Here is a 20430-nt window from a genome sequence, read left to right on the forward strand (position 1 = left end):
ATCAGCAGCTGGATGAAGGACAAAACCCCCACTCCGACAAGCAGAAAGGGAGAACCAAGGAGAACCCCTCTGAGTACTTGATGTTATTTGCAGGGGATGATACAGTTGGGTACCAAGGGTATACAGCACAGAAAGACAGGCTTCATAATTTCCACTGCTGTGGAACAACTGATTTTTAATTGCTAGACCAGAATAATGTGGCCAAAGATGTCTTAGTCTGTGGCAATTAAGAAAAACTGTACATCCAGCACTTTTAATTAACATTGCTTCTTGAGGCAGAACAATTTCAGTCATCTTCAGGATAACACCACTGCTTTAAGCTATTGTTTAAAACTACTGAACCAGAACATTTAGGTTCAGAAGGGGCAAGCATTACATTCTCACTGCTTCCTAACAGCTCCTGCACACTACTGGCCAGCTTTCAGTGTGGATAAAGCCTCTCTGGCCACGACCTTTCTGTGAGGCACACAGTCCTTTGTGGTTTAGAAGTCTGGTAAGATGGAGCTCATTGGTTTCCATATACAGTAATTTCACGATTATAAGCCGCACTGAGTATAAGCCGCACTTCTGGGTGCCAGCAACTTTTCATTCTTTGTCCATACATAAGCCGCACCTGATTATAAGCCGCACGTTACAATACAGAGTGTGATAAAAGGTATCTATTCTATCACCATCTGTTGAGGGTGGGGGCAGTGATCCTTATCTCAATGGCAGATATTCTGCTAATGGGCCATCCATTGAAACCAGGCAGGGCATTGTTCTTTATCTTTTCACACCCCAACCTTCCTCCAGCCAGTCATTTTCTGCTAATGGCCCATTGAGTCCCACTGGGTGACTGATAAAATTACTGCATCCCATTGGAAGTTGCTCCAGCCAGGGGAAAGAGCCCAACATTTCTTACCAAGATAAAAACAGAGGTTTTGGGACACTAAGGGAGCCCCTTTTTCCACTGGACTCCAGAGGAAAACCGGATTTCTCCAAATCACCACTGGACCTCCGGAGGGAAACTGCACCTTCTACAGGAGCACTGCTCCAACTGAATCACATCTGTCACTGCAGGAGGATGCAGCCACCATTTAATGGGACTGCTACCAACACCCTGCCTGACGGGGTGTCAGGTTGTACTCTGACTTTGTCAGGGTTTGGAGTTTGTTTCTTTGTAGTACTGTATTTCTATTTTAACTTCCCTAGAAAAGAACTGTTATTCCTAATTCCCATATTTTTGCCTGAAAGCCCCTTGATTTCAAAACTATAATAATTTGGAGGGAGGGGGTTTACATTCTCCATTTCAAAGAGAGGTTCCTGCCTTTCTCAGCAGACACCTGTCCTCCAAACTAAAACAGCAACTTTTTGTTCTTTGTCCGTATATAAGCCGCACCTGATTATAAGCCGCACTGTGGGTTCGGTCCAAAATTTTAGTCAAAATGGTGTGGCTTATAATCGTGAAATTACTGTACATAAAAAGTGCACTACAAAGCAAATAGTATAACTAACACTAAAAAACCAATCACAAAAACAAACTGAAGTGCCACATTCTCACAAAGGCTAAGAAATTAATACTTAATATGCATCAAAGATTTTATTTGCATTAACTGCGATTCAAATATTAAAATAAGTCTACATTAAATTATAATATTAAATACACTTTAAATACAATAAACTAAATGTGTTTAGTTTCTAAACACAAAGGGAACAAACATAATTCAGAATGCAATACAATTAATGACACCAGAGAACAGAATAAGGATTTTAATATGTAGTTTCATGAGTTGTCACCTCATAGCATTGTTTACTTTAAGAAGTCGTAAGAAGTGGCCTTTTCATTGATGGACAAACCCCATGTTACATAAACTTAGTAAGGTATCTCTCAAGGTATTGCTCAGTTAAATTCTGATTTATGTAGTGATCAAAACTCCGTTGGTAGCTCTTTTTTAGAATGAAACATAGCAGTAGACATCAGGAAAATAAACAGTCTTACAAGTATTACCACAAAAGGTGTCTTCCTTATAGTTACAGTTATCTAACGGATCTACAGTGTCTTTCACTCTTTCATTCACATCAACTTACATATGTACAATATGTAACAAAGTACTCACAAAATCCTTAGTCTTTCAAGACAAAACTATGCTTTCCCAATACTGAGACCATAAAAGTATTTTTTTTTTAAAAAAGATTTTGCTTTCTTAAAGTGGAGCACGCTGTACAGTAGATTCCCTGGATGTTATTTTCAAGGCAAAACTAAATGTTACGGCAATTACAGAAACAGTGAAATACACCTGCTGCCCTAAAATGAGGTAGGGCCTCTGACTCAGATCTAATCTTTGCCACCCAAGCCAGCCGAAGTAGTAACAACAGAACAATCCATATTTTAGCTAAATAATCCAGCAGCTCAGTACACACATGAATGCAGTTGTCTTCTTGGCACTTCAAGAATCTCACTTCAAAACCTGATTTATCCAAACCAGACTGAAGTTTGTGATAACTTGAAAGAAAATTAACTGAACACAAGTTTAAGGGTTTTCATGGTGCAAACCTTCAGTGTATTTCAACAACACTGCTTGTACATACGTGTTCATCAATGAAGGTTTTTAAAAAGTTACCCAAGTTGTCACTGTAGCTAAAGAATGCAGCATTTAGGGACTTTATGGATGCAGTTGGGAACATCTAAATGAAGAAACCAGACTTGCATCCATCATAAAAATATTTCTCACACAGGTGATTTTACCTTTCCATCCAACTTCAATGACATTGTTAAACAAAACTGTAAAACTAAATTTTTAAGAACCCAAGAGAACAAAAGACTGGCTAAAGGGAAAAAAAAAAAACCCAAACAAACCAGGACACTTAAAATTAGTAAGAAGTCTTGTCAAAAGTCATCAATTAACATGTCATTTTGCTTCTTTTCCACAGCAGTGCATGCAGCTGGTTGAATAATATACATCAACCTGAAATCTGCTAAAAGGAAAATCTGGAACAGCATAGGTATTAGGTGTCCTGAAGATACATATGGATGATTTTGGTTTGTTTTTTATTTTTTTAAAATAAAACTTTTTCTCCTTTATGCAACATAATGGTACTGATTGGGATTGTCTTTATCTCTCTCCATATAGTCTCTGTCAATGAGAGATTCAATTCTCTTCTTCAAGTCTCCAGGCTACAAGAAAAGATTAGTGTAACAGTTACTAATAAAGGCAAACATTAAAAAAAATACTGCTAAAAGCTACATTAGAAATGCAGCTGAATAGAAAAATATATTACATATATTTATATAAATCTAGGATGGTTTGAAAAACAAAAAAGTAAGTTACCTTTACAGGAAATTTCAGCTGATTATACAATTCAGAAACAAGAAGATTATGGCCAAGAGTCTTCCTCATCTTCATTATTCGTACAATAGCAGCATCAATTTGATATTGCCTGTCCTGAAATACTCTTTCAGTGGTGCTGACCTGTTCTTCAACCTAAAGAACAATACAACACCACAAATCATATCACCCTCTGTTGCTACTTTTTATTAATGATATCTCTATAGTTAACCTTCACAATAAAATTCGTGCATTCTTATTCATGTTTGAGGCAGATGCATGCATTACTGCATTCTAAGAGCTAAATGATTTCTGAAGTATACTGCTAAAGTAAAAGAGAAAATTAAGGATAATGTAAAGGAAAAAATGTGTCTTATTTTACATTATTTGATAAATTAAAGTAAATCTTAGAAACTCCCTTCAGATTTTTGAGGGAACTTTGACAGCCCAAATATAGCAGTGTTTTGTGTCAAACTGCAGTCTGACTTTCAGGGAATTTAATATGCAAAGCCAAAAAAGAAACAAGCTAATATTAATTAGAGTATGTCACCTTATGTCAATAATGGGGATTCAGATGCAACAAAAAAGGTTTGTTTTCACTGCAGAATCAGGGACTACTCTGACTTTTATAGCCCTCTTATCTGCTAAGTGTAGAAGTGGCATGGTGACATTTTATTCATGAGTTTAATATAGTACCAACACTTCAGCAATACCACAGTAACTTCTAAGATGGACTGAAACATCTACAAGATCCTTTTAGTTTAATATATAGGCATTTAAATTTGCAAGCAGAGGAAGCAACTTAAGTTGTTTTCAATTTCAGTGATTTTAAAGTCTTTATTGCCTGAATCATCGTGACTACTCTAAAAGTTAAATATCCTTCAAAATTAAATATTCATTTCTTTATATGCCTTTCCATATGAGATATGTAGATAAACAGTTAATACATAAACAGAATGAATGCAAAAAGTACATACGGTTTCTTTCATTTGAATCTGGTTGATCTTTATTCTAAACAATTTATGCTTGAAATCACCATTAAAGATGAATTTATCTCCATCTTCTACATCCTTGCCCTTTGGATTTTTAATCAATACTCGTGCTTTTCCACAAGCTAAAGACTGCAAGGTTCTTCTTAATTCATTGTCCTCTGTGAAGGAGTTCAAATATGGGAAAAAGCAGAACAAAACATTAACATGAAGAGTTTTATGTAATTAATCTAGAAATACATTGAAAAGCTAGTGGTTTTATATTAATACTTTCTTCCAACTAAATTCCAATTAGGAAGTAGCTCACAGCCTTCAAACTTTGTCTCGTCTTTCACAGGTTAAATGCTGAGAGCATGCACAAGATTATGTATGTCAGAAAGATTGATTTAGGCTCATCTCAGTGAGTGTTCCATCCATAATAGCTTCAGAAAAGATTTCACATTAACACAAACTTAGTTTTATTGCTTTAGTTTTGTGTGGTAGTAACAGGACTTTTGTAAAAGGGTCAGCGTATGACAAGATGCTCAAAGCCACCTATTTTAAAATATGATCAATGTTTTTATCACACATCAAAAAATGTATAATAGAATAAAAATATTAAATTGACAGGAAGATGTTTTGTGGGAGGGTAGAGCTGACAGCTATTATAAGCAAACTTCTCCTAGAACAGGAAAGTAGTAGACACAAGTGTGTGAGGAAAATTTTATCTAGCAATATTTATAGGCTAAAAGCATTTAGACAAGAAGCTAAAATGAAGTCTTAAACATTCTAATTATGTTACAAGATTTTGCATTGAAACAGCCTCTGCAATCTCTGGAGTACTTTATTCACAGTACAAAATTATCACTAAATGTGTTGGATCTCCTGAACAGAGTTTTAGTCTAAAAACTGAAAGAAAGGTTTTGCAATCTAGTGCTGAAGTACAGCTGAGTAAAAGATTAACACAATTGCTATTTTAAAAATACTTAAGCTTTTACACAGAGCAACTTTTCCTTCTTTTAAACTTCTAACTGTTTTATGATTTCTAAAAAAAACCCTTTAAACAATGTGACTTAAACAGGCATTTATGACATTTGAGACATTTTGTGTGTTTCAACCTCAGTAAATGCAGTTTGTTGAGCTGTGTTTTTGTCCAAACACAAGGCTGCTGTTAAAACACTCTGAAGCTTTGCATGTGAAGTCACAGGTTACAGTATGCCAAAGGGAAGGAATTCACAATCACCTATCGATCCCCGAAGAAGAAGTAAAAACTACAGCTCCTAGAGGCTTCCTTGATAATAAGGCAAGTAAAAACACAGAATGTATTTGGATAACACATCTCAAAGCAGCACAATTAGAGAGACTGTGACCATTCTTTCTCTGAGTAACAGTTTATGCATTTTCTCACTGTCCTAGTGTACCAGGGACAATCTCTTTAAAGAGTCTGATGATAATTTATTGTAACAGTGATTAGAAAACACAAGTTCTAACCATGGCAAATTATCTCTACAAGAAAAACAGAGAGGAACTTGAAAATTTACAAGACCATGTAGTGATATGACAAGGGGGAATAGCTTCAAACTGAAACAGAATACATTAGATGTTAGAAAGAAATTCTTTATTTTGAGGGTGGCAAGGCACTAGAACAGGTTGTCCAGAGAAGTTCTGGATGCTCCTTCCCTGGAAGTGTTCAAGACCAGGATGGAGCTCTGAGCAACCTAGTTTAATGAAAGGTGCCCCTGCCCAGGGCAGGGGACTAGAACTAGATTATCTTTAGGCTCCCTTCCAATCTAAGCCATTCTGTGATTCTGTGCTATTCATCCTGGCCTCACAGGAACCCTGTGGACCATGAACTGTCCTTACTACCTGAATTTCTATACTACTTCCCAAAGGAGACAGAAACACAGACATGGCACTTAGTGCAATGACATATAGGTAGCTCCCAACTATCAATTCCACCCACTTGCCTTAAAAACAGTCTACTGAATGCCTTATTTTGTGCTATAATGAATGGATTTCCATGCAGCAGATTTTATCTTTTGCTGTCAGGTAGCTCCAAGGGACACCAATCCAAGATGAGAAAGCTGGATCTGCATCGGGCTTGCATGACCCTGCGTTTGTTCTGTAAACACTGTACTCCAAACTAATGAGCCTCTCCAGACTATCCTGATGATTATTTTCAGTGGCATGGATTTTCTTCAGCTTCCTTACCATTAAGGGAGAGGATGACTAAGTAACTTGAGGCACTGACACTGAGACAATAGAGCACTCAAGCTGTACTTCCTTCTGCAATGCATCATTCTGAAACCACAAGGACTCTTGGTATCCCCATTTTGCAGTCTTTTAGTAAATATATTACTATATTTTAGTACTTGTAAGGGCTCAAATACTCTTTCAGATACTGCTGTATTAGGTTGATCTTAAGTTTCAACATGTGAAGGACTACTGGGTGTAAGCTGCTCACTGATGCAAACCTTGCAGAGAGTAATGATGACAGTGTTTTGGCTGTAACTATTTCAAGACACTGTAAGAATTTGGGGAAAAAAAACCCACCCAAAAACATAAAAACACAGAAGACAGATACTGCAGATGGTTAAAAAGCAAACTGTTCTTTTCCTCAGTTTTCTTTGTCCTTCAGATTCAAGTGCAGAGGCAGAGAACTACAAAGTACAAACCCAGCACACACTGCTGCTCTGAACAAATCAGACCTTCTGTGAAGGGGCACCCCAGCGACAGGAATGGGCAACAGGCAAGTGAGCTCTCAGAACACTTCAACTGAAAATACTCATATGTCACCCCCAAATGACAGCACTCTACAACAGATCATTTTCGAAAGATATTATATAACACTGAAAGTGAGCAAAAATAATCTGTACACACAACAGTCTTTATCACCACTTAAATTTTAAGAATGGCAGTGATACATTTTGTAGATCTAATAGGTTGTTAGTAGTATCACATTCCACACAGCTCTTACTAATAATTTTGTGAAGAATACATTTTACACACCAAGAAAATACAGTAAGAAATACATGCAGTGTGTTTTCCTCATCTCTTTTGGTGTGTGTATGCTATTGGCAGATAGTTTGTCCTAGTGATAGAGAGAAATTTCTTAAAATTAGGCCTTCACATACCAAATCATAATTGTTGATCACTTAATAAATAAATTTAAGAATCATAAGTATTTTTCCTACCTATACCAGTAGCCATTTTAATTTCTTCAAAACTGAATTCATCTCCTTCATTAAACATAAGCAATACTAATGTCTGAAAGAGTGATACTTGAAACTCCTTCTTTCCCTGGAAGAGAAACAACAAACAATAGCAATATTCAGAGAATTTTCTATTGCATCCCCTACATTTGACAGTTATAGAAACTATATATTAATTTTTCTATTTCTAGAAGAATGGATATGCATTTTAGAATGCCTGGTACACAGAAGAATCTGCCTGAATGTAGTATTGAGGAAACAATATTTTTAAACCTCTTTTGCTCCTCCAACAGTAACAATACACAGCAAAATCTCATTATAATGGCCTGGTATTTACTTCACAACCTTCACTTCATTTTAATTACAATATATGAAATTTTGGTGTTGCCACCATCAACAGAATCTGTCCATAATTAATTTGTTAATATTCAGAACAAGTTAGTAAAAGAATTCAAGGGTTTTATTGTCTTTGCTGTGGCTCAGTGAAGCTGCACTATTACAAGGCAAGATACTGCATGAGACAAAACAAAACGACATGAATGAACAGTGCAGTTATTTAACAGTTAAATAATTCAACAAGCATTTAAATTTTAACCACAGTCATCACATGACTAATACACTTCAGTCTTTTATGTATGTCAAGCACTCTAAAAGCATCAACAGGATTTCTACAATCAAAACAATTCCATATTAAAGATAAAAAAGCTGTGTTCTTTTTCTTGCTTTAATTTCTTCCTTTATTACAACTTAATTGATTTGAATGAGCAACAATTCCTCTCAAATTAATATAACCACAAATTATCACGCTGTTGTCTTATTAGCTAGGCAATATTTCAGTTAAATAACAAAAAACCTACTTTATGTACAAAATAACAGTATTAAATTGTGATTGATCCTCCACAAAGATGTTATTACCTTTATAAAAATAAAATACATTGTTAGATTCCAAATAATTTACTTAAATTTTAACCTAACAGGCAAAGCATTATGCAAGCAAACTTACTTCCTTAAATTCTGCCTTCAGGACAGCATGCCCTAAAGTGGTCTGCCATTGAAGTTTTCGACCACTGTGTTTTCCCAGGTAAAAGGTTTTAAATACCTCTTGAAGCTTTATCATCTGTTAAGAAAAGAGAAAAAACACTAGCATTATATCAGTGCAGTGATACCAGATGATTTCACACATGTAATTTCTTCAACCATGTTTCATAATAGGTTCTTTTATGGGAAAAACTTAATCCATTAAGAGCAAAATTTTGCTTTTAAGTATGCTGGCACTATTATGCACATAAGAAAGCCTCAATTCAAAAATAACTGAATTTTCCTTGAGTTTTTAATTTGCTTGTTTTGTTGTACATAACAGTAAAATAAACTCCCTGTAAAGGGTTTTAAATCTCAGAAGAGATACTGGTTTTGTTCCGGACTTTGAATCTGACCTAGAAGTCATGGGACAAAAAGCATCCGATCTCACAACTTTACACTGGCTAGTACCATCTGCTCTTAAGTTCTTCCTGTAGTTTGTGGATGGAATGGAACTCCAGTCCAGCTCCACTACTTTATGCCCTCTTACTTCCAAGTAAGGGGGTTCTAGCCCTCCATTTTCATGACATGTTGCTCAGGCTGGATCCTTCAGTCTGCCATGGAGGAAAAGGAACAAGAGTACAAAAGCTTCCATATCTTCCAAACTAAGTGGGATCCCCATTACCACCTCTAACCTCTGAAATGCCTTCCACACCTCTGATCAAGCAAGATATTGTAGGAAGTAGGGACTCCAAACACACATTTCAACCTAAATTGCTACTGGAAGGAGCTTTGCAAAAAATCTCAACTTGGAAACAATAATTTTTCAGCAAATACTGTTTTAAGTGCAGGGGCCAGTTTTGTGTGACACGCCACAGGGCACAGAGGAAAGATCTTTGAAAAAAGGACTGTGCAATAGCTATTGATTAGTTCAAAGTGCCTAACCAATGTAGTTAACAATTGACTCAATTAAGGTGAACTGACCAACTGCAAACTCTTAAGTAACTGACTGCAATGCTAAATAAGGCAATGATTATATTATTATTGTTATTATTATTAATCAGGTAAAAAAAAACTGAGTGAAATAATCATCTGAAAAAGTGGATTTTAACCACTGCATTTTTTTCAATTCTGGAATCCTTAAAATTACATAAATCCTATAAATATCTAGCAGAAACACTTTAAATGAAGGGCATTAATGCACCCTGTGATAATGGTTCCATTCGGTAAAGTGCATTTAGAAGAAGAACTCAAATACAAACCTCTGAATTTAGGTGGACTTCCATAGGTGTGTAAGTTGGCCAATATCCCATAGTTAATATATTTACTGTCAGGTCTATATTTCCTGGGTCACTTTGGTTCTGCATATACTAAAATAAGAGACAAAAATTATTCAAGTATATTATCTGCATACTAAATTAGAAAATGTATATACTTAAATTAGAAATACAGGTTTAGCATAACAATGAAAAATTCTTACAGGCCATATCCTTGGTTAGATATGCCATACCAGGATTTTGAATAAGTATCTAATGACCACTTCCCCAACTTCAAAACACAGCAAGCAGCTGGGATACAAAGAAAACACCAACATGCCTTGAAAGATCCTAGTCCACTGTTTATACAGGCTGCTAAGGTCAAAGAAACTTCAATCCCATGCAAATAAAGCAAAAGCAAAGAAGCCATGGCAAGGACTATAGATCAAAAGGATCCCTTTGGGCCTTCACATCTGTTAAATGGAACTTTTTCATATAATTGGAGTAGAGCATCAGTCAAGCCAGACTGCAAAATCTGGGACAGAGGAGTCACAGTATTTTATTACAGAGGCTGTCCTGGATCAGATCTCTAACCCAGCATCCTGACTTCAGTAAGGCCCCAAAACAAGGACCCAGAGAGAAATGCAACAACAGGGTGAGCATGTGTGGTATTTCCTGCAAGCATTCATCAGTCACCAACAGGTTTGAAACTTAGGGGTTGAGACATGCACAGTTTCTGTGCACTTAGCCACCTTCAGGGAGTTTCTCTGGTGTGGGCCATTCACAAAAAATTTGTCAGAGCAGCACCAGTTTACAGAATGAAGGGATACAGACTTCCAAGGCTGTCAGTCAATTAAATTACTATGTGGTATTTAGACTATTTTACTTCAAAAGGAATAAAAAAACTGTACAATTATTGTATACAATAAATAAATTCTGTTGCATAAACAGAACAGTAAGTAGACACCATTATTATGACTAGGATCTGCTCAAAAGCTGTTTTGTTTGATTTTAGTTTTGTTTTATCCAAGGGATAGCACCATTAGATGCCTCCCCATGACTGTGGAAAATTTAGTATACAAACAAAAGCTAAATGTACCTGCTTGAACTGTACCATGACATCTTTGGACAGTTCCATGTCCTTGAACATACCCTCCAGTTTGCTGGTAAAAGCAGCGCCACATTCTGTCACACACAAAAAAAGTAAAGATCCCACAATTACAAAGAAGCACAGAACAAGTGATAAACATTTAACCTGAGACAGCTGAGCAACATTTACCAGTTTACAGAGCACCTACAAATAGGTACATTTTCAGGATTTGCTCCTCTGTAGACCAGTCTCATACCTAGTCAGCCTAATAGTTCTTGCTGAGCATAATGGAAAGTCTTATATATACACACATACATATGTATATACCCCCCAAAGTATTTAAGAGCTGTCCAGCTATTACTTAAATTTTGGCTTGTCCCTTCTTAAAAGCATGAGAAAATAGGCATTCCAAATTTGCATACCAAAAAGTAATACAAATTTAACACATCTGAAGACACCTACCATGTTTAAGCTTTGACAACATGGACTTCTCAGCATCTACTGATGCACTTTTTCCAACCAGCAGTCTTTTGGCCAAGTCTTTCTTATAAAATGCTTCAAACACATCCTTCCCTGTAAGGAAATTGAAACAAAAAATAAAATTAAATTATACCTTCTATCTGCCTGACTGCCCTTCATGTTTGTGACACAAGCGTTTCACATGAAAAGCTGATTAGCAGAACAATATTCATTATGCAGCAATGAATAAAAACATATAGATATTTCATTCTTTTTGTATTTTAATAGTTTTTAAGATATTTTGTGAAATATTTACTGATTTATTTTTTATTTCTGTCCCAGGAACTTGGGCTGCCTTATATTTCTCACTGGATCAGCTGCAAAACACATGAAATTATGGGGTCCAGAAGAACATTCTCCCTCCACTGGTCTGATTTATTAAGAAAAAAAAATGGATGGGAGGTTTTCTATATATATTAAAGAATTTATTTTAAAAGCCCATAGGGAAGAAAAGTCAACAGAAGTTTTCTCACATAGTTTACCAATAGCCTTTTGAAATGGAGTCATACAGATACCCACAAACTTTCACACCTTAAACCCAAGTTTCTCCCTACTGACAGTGCTAAGAGGAACAAATTTACTGTAACCCAAGCCACTACATGTGCTGCCTACAGTAGCCCCTTGTAATTCCTTGCAAATTTAGTGCTTCTTATGATAGTTTTCTTTCGTCCCCATCCTGTCCTGGTGAAGTTTTATGAACCAGCTGCATCAAGATATTATCGAAAAGACCAATGCCCATAAACAACCTACTAATTATCATCTGCTCTTAGCAGAGCTCTTATGTACTAGACAGCTCAAAATAAAATCCGTACTTTTAACTCAGTACTACCAAAAATATGAAGAGAAAAAGAGTTGGTGAAAGTTTCAGATTAACAAAAATTAATCTCCTAGGTAGACAAGCTGGCAGTACAACTATTTTCATTCACCACCTCCATCTGACAAAAATGAAGCAAGTATGATTCAATTATGCAAATGTTACTACTTTGTGACTTGACTGCTCTCCCATCATATCGTACTTGTTTGGGATTTTTATGAGGAGAGAACCCCATAGATCTCATACGAACTAATACAGAATTCCTGCTATTCCACCCCAGTCCAGGATACACATTCCACTTCCCTCAGAGCAGTGACCATGCATGTGTGTTGGATTAGACCACTGGTTTTTCTGATATCCAATCTAGAAAAAAAAATTTCCTAACACATTCAAGGGTTTTGCTCAGACACAGACACACATGAGGGAAATGCATTTCAAAGGCAGTATAATTCAGCAATAACACTTCCTATCATTCTGAGCCTTCCTCAGTGTTCCTTCTCAGCTGTGATGAGAAAAGAGAAGTTGCTCAGCTTTCATGCTTTGTACCTACAACATACATAAGTGGACAGGAAAGAGAAAGCCTCTACTGTCATTAGAGAAGATGTTGTGGTTACAGACATGGTTAAATCATGTTAAAAAACTTCCAGCATCACCTCTCCACTCACAAGATTCTGAAAGGTCTGTAACTTGCCAATCTCCATAGAACTATTTGTCCTCCCTGGTATATTTATTGTGCTCCTTCAGGTGTAGGGTAACCTGAATTAAAGACCGAGTTGAGCAGAAATTCAGGCTGAAAAAGATCTCTTGCATTCAGAGGAAAGCAGCCCTGCTAAGTAGCAAGGGGAACAGTTTAATTGCATCAACACTGAACTGCTATTTCTTACCATGAATGAATCTAAATATGATCATGATTTTGTCAAGGATTCTTTCCAGTTCTTCATCTGTTGCTTCTTTATTACCAGCTCTTAATTTGGAATCCACATATTTTGCTACAAATAAATAAAATTAGGTAACAGCTTAAAAAGAGATCTAAAATAACCAACTTAAGCATCTCCTGCTCAAAATACTACTATGTGTTAAATACAACTATATGTTAAAATATAGGATAAGCACTAAATTTTCTATTTTTTCTTTTCCCATATCTATGTTCAGTGGAATGACAGAGCCCTACTACATTCCTGGAATATTAATAGAGCTCTACTATATACAATGGAAAAGTACTGCAAAAAGGAATAGTCCAAGGCAACAAATGAATACAATGAAATAATTAAAATTAATACATTAGAAATTTCCACATTTTAAGTTATAGTCATACACAAGCACATTACTTGTTGAAAGACAATGTTTTAGAAGCATACAATGTATATGAATGTATTTTATGAGAAACAGAAACAAACAACATAAAGAAGACTGTATTTTTATAGACCTTTACCATGTCCCTTATGCTCCTTGGAAGGAGCATATTAAAATTTAAACAGAAGCAATGCTTTCCAGTTAGTAGTTTCAGAATGCCAGAAATAAGGTTAAGCCTTGAGTTTTGCTAAGTATTTATTAAGCCACATTAGTATCCTTATACAACCTTCTGTGTAAGAAGAAACCCTTTGTGGGAGCTGGAACATCATGATCCACAGATGACAACAGCCCATATCATGGCTTTAACATGTATCACTATGTTGTGCAATCTGTCCTACATAAAACTGATTTTAAAAGGAAGACACAAAATAAGCTAAATAAAGGCAAAAGAATGTGGAAGATAAACAACCAAGGAGTAGGATACTCTCCTGGTGTAAAATGCCACAGCTCCAGTTTTTCAGCAGGCAAAACTGTCAGGATAGCTTTTGCCAGATCAGGGATAAACAAAATAATAGTATTTTAAAATTATTTGTTATTATCTTTCCCCTTAATAAGCACTAATTCTCCTGTCAAGACAGTGGGATTTCCCCCTCTATTAAAACTCCCTGTATCTGAAGGCTTTAAAATTGTTATCCCAACTTCAGCCTTAAAGGCAGATGGATGGGCTGTCCTTACTCCTTTCTGAGAGATCCAGAACATCCCCAGAACTCCTCTACTACCACAATTAAACCCCGTTCCCCTTTACTTGCCACCGCTGTTCTCCCCCCTGACCGTGTGCTCCCGTGGCAGCCCCAGTGCTCCATGAGCAGCTGTTAGCACCAGGCCCCTCTGTGAAAGCAGCAGAGCGCAGGGACAGGAGGTGACATGCTCCACCAGGACAGGACCCCTGCCAGCACACCCAAGCTCTCAGGGCCCGCCACACGCCCGGGTTAACATTTGCCTCGTGTCCCAAAACCGCTCTCCTAAAGCAGAATGCGACTGCACCACTATTGCACTAGCACACTCAGCAGCATTATCATGCTTTCTATAGATTTTTGAAATATTTTACAGAAAAATATTTGTGTACCTATCAATTCTGCAGGCTTATTTGGTCTCTTGTTGATAAATGTTTCAAAGGACTCCTTCATCAAGTTTATAAATTTTTCATTTTTCTGAAAGCACACTTCTATGATATGGTCCACTTTATCCTTAAAATCTAGTAGCTCTTGCACCATATCCTTGTCTTTTTCAGGATTAACCACTATTGTTGTCCCAAAGTTCTGTAAAACAAACACTTTTGATAGTAAAATACTTTAGAGTGCTACCTATCTCCCACAACAGACACATTTACCCTTATAGAATTTGTCATCAGTAAAAGGAAATTTTTTTACAGAACTACTTATGACTTCAAGATTTAAAAAAAATGAGATGCATTGAAATTTAAAATAAAAACTAGACACACATTAATAGATTTCAAACATTAGTGCTTGATTTAAAGATTATTTACATTTAAGACAAAAGTAAAAAATAAATACACAGTAGACATGACTATGATGTTCACAGCGAGATACAGAACTATGATTCATGTAAAATAAATTAAATGGAAGCTGCCTCAGAAATGTTAAGTATAATGGAAAACTTTGCACTATTTTTATTAAAACTCACAAGAGAGCTTAACTGATTAAACAGGTAGCTGCTGCTCAGCCCTCAAAGATTTCTTTTTCATCAAGGGCTCTAAACCAAAATAATCCTAAGCTGACTTGAAAGGAAACAAAACTTTCACATGCACAAGAAGCAGCCACAAACCTTTCTGTTCCTACATTTATTATCTCAGAGATAGAAAACCATTTGTCTAATGAACCAAAATATGCTGTAAGGGAGTATTTTCACCTACTGGACAATTTACATTTGCTTAGAAACACTGACCAGTGCCCTGGACAGAATGATCAGTTTTCCAAGGTGAGAAAGAGGACACAGCACAAGCAAAACAGTATTCAATTGGTGTATTTTCACCAACTCAACTATGTTAGCCAACAACAGTAAAAGAAATAGGGGGAAATTCCTCTCCAGCCTCAGAATTTCTACGTTATCTAATTAGCCACTGTCATCTTTCATGAAGATCTCTCTCAAGTACAATTTCAAAGTAAAGCTGAACACAAGGCTCCCAAGGTCCTTAGATTCAACACAGAAGCACAGAATCACAGAATGGTTTGGGCTAGAAAAGACCTCTGATGATCACCTCGTCCATCACATCTTCTACTTGTCACAATCTCCCCTTCATTAACACAGCATTTGGGCATCTCTGTCTCTCGGGTGCATTCATAAATTGCAGGACTTTCCCCCCATTCTGCAAATGGCAAACTGAGACACCAAAAGCCAAATGGCACCTCTGAATTCACAAAAAGGTGACTGCAATGGAGCACAGACCCTTACCACAGTAACTTGGCTCACAAGATAAACATTAGAAATTCCTGAAGCCTCTCTTCACTGTCACACAGAACGTTTGGAAGGAGATTTACTGACACTACAGAAAAGGTTTTCTAGGTTTTAGAGTATGTACACAACTATCTTAAAGCTGTAAGAAGTCTGATTCTGCAAGATACAGGGTATGATAAGCCAATTTAACAACCCGCTGTTGCAAAAGGAGAGTCCTTTCCTTATTTTACACCCATCTTGAACTCGTGCTTCTTTTCCTGGACCAGGACATGGACTTTTCTGTGAGTCTCTTTAGCTCACTAAACCAGGAATTAAACATCTTGCCCAGAAATTGTGATAAAACAGATCACAGGAGAGCCTACGGAATGGCAGGCAGCACTAGGATTAAGTGACGAGTGCGATCTGGGAGAAAGGGAGAAGAAAGATGATCCTTCTCAGCCACAGCACCACCATTCAACTGGGCAACATGCTAAAGAGTAAACTCCACCTCGGTTCTGGGGGCACAGGATAACCATGCTCCACTCACATGAGCTGCAGCACTGGTGGATCATGCTGAACTCAAGGCACAGGTGTGGAGAAAAAGCACCTCTGGAATTAACTGATGTGCACTTAGTCCTGAAGGTTGATGAACACATGGGCAATTCAGCAGAGAGCCATGACATCAGGAATTATCAGCTCCAGGGAGAAAAGTCTTCTGTGAAGCCTTCCTGCCTTCACCTTCCAAGAGCACTAGAGTACCAGCTCTCTGGGGCAGCATACTATATGGATATTATGCCTAACAAACAAACCCAAAGCATCTAAATATGACTGATGGATTATTTTCAATAGGAGTATTCCCTTCCCAGCTTTAACCGCCCATCAGCATTGCTGTAGGTTGGTTATGAGTAGCCTAAGCTGCAGAAGAATAGCAACATCTGATGTTTCACTGTTCTGCAGGTATGTGAACAGTTGAGTGTATTTGCAGCAAAACAACACATAATACAGTCCAGCACACGTGTCTAAACACATGTGCATGTGGTTCTATTTAAAAGCAATGCAACCAAAACCATCTTGTATAACATTCAAACCTATAAGGAAAGCAATTTCCAAGTAGAAATTTAAATCCAAAGCAGGTGCTGCTGTTGCTCATCATGTGATTCTCACTGAGGCAGAAGCATTAACATCCATCCCCATATTTACTTAAAAAGAAGTTTGGTGATACACCTTGATGTTATTCTTGGCTTTGACAGAAGATATTTGTAACAGCATAAGTTTTAATATTAGTAATAGATCTTTGAAATACCTTGATGTATTCACTCCAGTGTTGCAAAAGGATCTGCTGCCCACCTTTTACCCGGCTGAACAGCTGGTATGTCTGGGTCAAATCTGGTATTCTATTTTCATCAAGAAGGCTATCAAGTCCTAAAAAGAATTAATTAGAAAAAAAGAGAAAATCTGAATACGGTTGCATAAATAGATTTAGAAATCTATTAGAGAATATATTAGTATTTTGATTGAAATACTCTCCCAACAAGGTGATGATAATAAGGCTTTTGCAGAATGTTTACGAAGAGAGGTTGACTTCAAGGGTATAGTTTTAACAAGAACCTCTAAAGAAAACAGGAAGCTAAGTAAACTGCCCCAAAATTACCCTAATGATAAATACTTCATGAGATTTTTTTTTTCTGTGGAGCATGGTGAACCGTGTTTTTAGATTAAGAATGTGCTGGGAACAGTCTACACTCCTACCAATGGAATAACAAAAGGCTACAAGTTCCTTTTGAGCAACTTTTGCTTTGTCGATTCACCCTACATGAGAGTAAGCTTTTGGCTAACAAATGGCGAAGTGAAGCCCGAGGAATGTAATAAGCAAGTAACTTCATACATATTTTTCCATTTGAGAGTACGACAAATGCAGCTGCAGTGCAATCAGAAGTACTTTGTCTGGTGTCAGTTACAGAGGCTTTAGTAATACTGGAGCATAGCATCAAGGATTTATGACATTTTTTTAAAAAACAAAAAGTTTGATTTTACACAGGTTGCCAATTTACACCATCAGTGTAGCTGACACTGTACAACTGTCCTACTTCACCAAAAATATTTCATTAATGCCAATTTTTAAATGGTATTAAAAACTGATTTGCAAATCACTACCAAATTATCCCATATTCTATATATTCTTCAGCTTAAAAATACTTTCACTGTATATTGTAATTTACATACATGTTCAGAAAGGCAAGCGATGTTCAAGAATGGTGTCAGGTAAACTTTTGTCTGCTATTTTGAGATTTCTAATTTCTGAGATGTCAGAAGAATAAACACACTTTAAATGTAAGACAACAGACTACACAGACTCAAATACAGGGTTTTAGCGCTCTCTCTTAATTGAACATGGAACTAAAATCCTGGAAATCAAAGAATCATAGAAAGGCTTGGATTGAAAGGGACCTTAAAGATCATCTTGTTCCAATCCCCAGCTGTGGGCAGGGACACCTTCCACCAGACCAGGCTGCTCACATCTCCTTCCAACCTGGCCTTGAGTACTTTCAGGGATGGGGCATCCACAGCTTCTCTGGGCAATATGTTCCAGTGACTCGCTACCTTCACAGCAGAGAATTTCTTCCTAGGATTTCATCTTAGATCTCTCATTTTTTAGTTAAAACTGTTCCTCCTTGACCAATCACTTCTGCCCCTCTTTTTCATAAGCCCTCTTTAAGTACTGGCAGGTCACTGTGAGGTCTCCCAGGAGCCTTCTCTTTTCCATACTGAATAACCCCAGCTCTCTCTATTAAGAAATGCCCATCCCATTCAAGCATTACCTCCTATTCATTTAAAGGCACCAATACACTATCTGCTTTGTTATAACCTAAGTCATAGAATATAGCCTTCCCTCTTTCTCTAACATGATCTGTCACTGAAAAAGTATTTAGTTCCACATTTGACAAACAAAAAGGACATGCAGCAATGTCCTCTGATAAGGTTTGACAGAGCTTTGAGAAAGCACTGCCATACCCTTGGGAAAAATCTATTATACTCACTCCCTGCCCCCAAACTAGGTATGACCCCCAAATATCTAGTCTACAGCAGTTATACTAACGTGAGGAAAAAAGGTTTCTTATACAGACCCTGCATTTTTAAGCTTTTTTCTCCTGTATCAACCTGACTACTGCACATTCCTTGACTTAATGAAGAAAACCTACAAATGGCAGCATCTTCTTATACTTGAACAGAATACTAAGATGTTATGAGCGAATTAAAATGTATCCTAGATCAAACTAAGCAAGTCAAGTGATGATAGAAGTTTTTTAAACTATTTTTTTCCAGTGGAGACATAGAATGCAAAAGCTGATCCAGTGATACTTGAGTCCTGAATCACAGTAATCAGAATGCTGGAAAAATGTAAAATTCTCTCCATCTTTACATGGATGGCTCATGCACATGGTAAACCAATAAAAAGTTCAGTTTAAAACAAGACCATGTACTTCTATTTATGCCACTTGATAAACAAGCATATCCCTGGAAAAGTTAATCATACTTGAATTAAAGAACGAGCAAAATTGACACATATCAGCAAAATATAATTATTCTTTTCTGTTTATAACCTTAAGAATAGCTAAGATGAAGTGATCAAGTTTATTTCTATAAATGTACTGAAAACAGTGAAACAAGCTATTTCCAGGGTAGCTGAGAGAAAACTGTGAGCCTAATTCATCTTTAAAAGGGACAAAGGAAGACATAGAAAGGGTATGTATAACATAAAAGTGTAAACATGGATGTGATGGAGCTTTAAGATACCAGACTACCAGGGACATCTGTTTTGCAACATAAAAAAAAGCATAGATGTAAGGACAATTTTGCTAGAAGATCTAAAACCTGAAATACAGCTACTGCAAGAGAAGGAAGAGATCATTTAAAGTATTAAAAGATCAGGGAATACTGAACAAACACAGAAATTCAGGAGAGATCAAAATTTAGGAGGAACAAAGAAATGGCAATTTGAACACACTAATGTCTGAACAAGGACTTCTCAAGAAGGCTGCAGTTCTTATCTGCCAGACAAAAGGGAAAGTACAGACAAAGGCATATGAAAATTCACTGCCTCAAATGCTGCCAGTTCCAGTAACCCACGATTCTTAAACTGCACAGTCATGAGAATATGTGAAACTACTGCACTTGAGCTGTGTGATTATCACATAAAAAAAGCTACAACAGTAACTGCAGCTCTCATTTAGGAGTTTATATAATTCCAGGAAAGAAGCAGTTTTAAAGGTTTAATTTCTAAGCCCACAGCTGCAAGTTAAAGGAGATCTAGAGGCTTAGCAAACTTCACAAATATGGAATTAGATTTTAGACATTTCTTTCCAAATATACCATTTACTTGTGAGGGTAACAATCACAGATTGGCTTCCTGTGTCTGTGGAAGCTTTTCCCATGCCTAATATACCTCCTAAAGTAAAAGCTGTGGAATGTATAGCTATTGCAGAATATGAGAATACACTGCT

The 20430-nt window shown here is 36.8% G+C and overlaps 1 protein-coding gene across 3 annotated transcripts in view; it reads right to left on the reverse strand.

Moving 5' to 3' along the window:
• Nucleotides 1-1733: 1733 nt before the first annotated feature.
• Nucleotides 1734-20430, reverse strand: part of CUL4A (cullin 4A) — a 33712-nt gene continuing 15015 nt past the window's right edge. The window contains exons 10-20 of one of the 3 annotated variants that reach the window (XM_033052379.1): nucleotides 17232-17350; nucleotides 14601-14793; nucleotides 13066-13170; nucleotides 11311-11421; nucleotides 10858-10943; nucleotides 9765-9872; nucleotides 8489-8602; nucleotides 7468-7573; nucleotides 4283-4455; nucleotides 3309-3461; nucleotides 1734-3154 (exon numbers count right to left, since the gene is read on the reverse strand). In XM_033052379.1, coding sequence (XP_032908270.1) covers nucleotides 3059-3154; nucleotides 3309-3461; nucleotides 4283-4455; nucleotides 7468-7573; nucleotides 8489-8602; nucleotides 9765-9872; nucleotides 10858-10943; nucleotides 11311-11421; nucleotides 13066-13170; nucleotides 14601-14793; nucleotides 17232-17350 — 1364 coding nt within the window. In that variant the 3' untranslated portion in view covers nucleotides 1734-3058. Of the gene's footprint in view, nucleotides 3155-3308; nucleotides 3462-4282; nucleotides 4456-7467; nucleotides 7574-8488; nucleotides 8603-9764; nucleotides 9873-10857; nucleotides 10944-11310; nucleotides 11422-13065; nucleotides 13171-14600; nucleotides 14794-17231; nucleotides 17351-20430 lie in introns of those variants that run through there. The other 2 variants (XM_033052380.1, XM_042780207.1) reach the window with 2 other exon arrangements.

This window comes from Catharus ustulatus, chromosome 2 (genome assembly GCF_009819885.2).
Source record: "Catharus ustulatus isolate bCatUst1 chromosome 2, bCatUst1.pri.v2, whole genome shotgun sequence".
Classification (NCBI taxonomy): domain Eukaryota; kingdom Metazoa; phylum Chordata; class Aves; order Passeriformes; family Turdidae; genus Catharus; species Catharus ustulatus.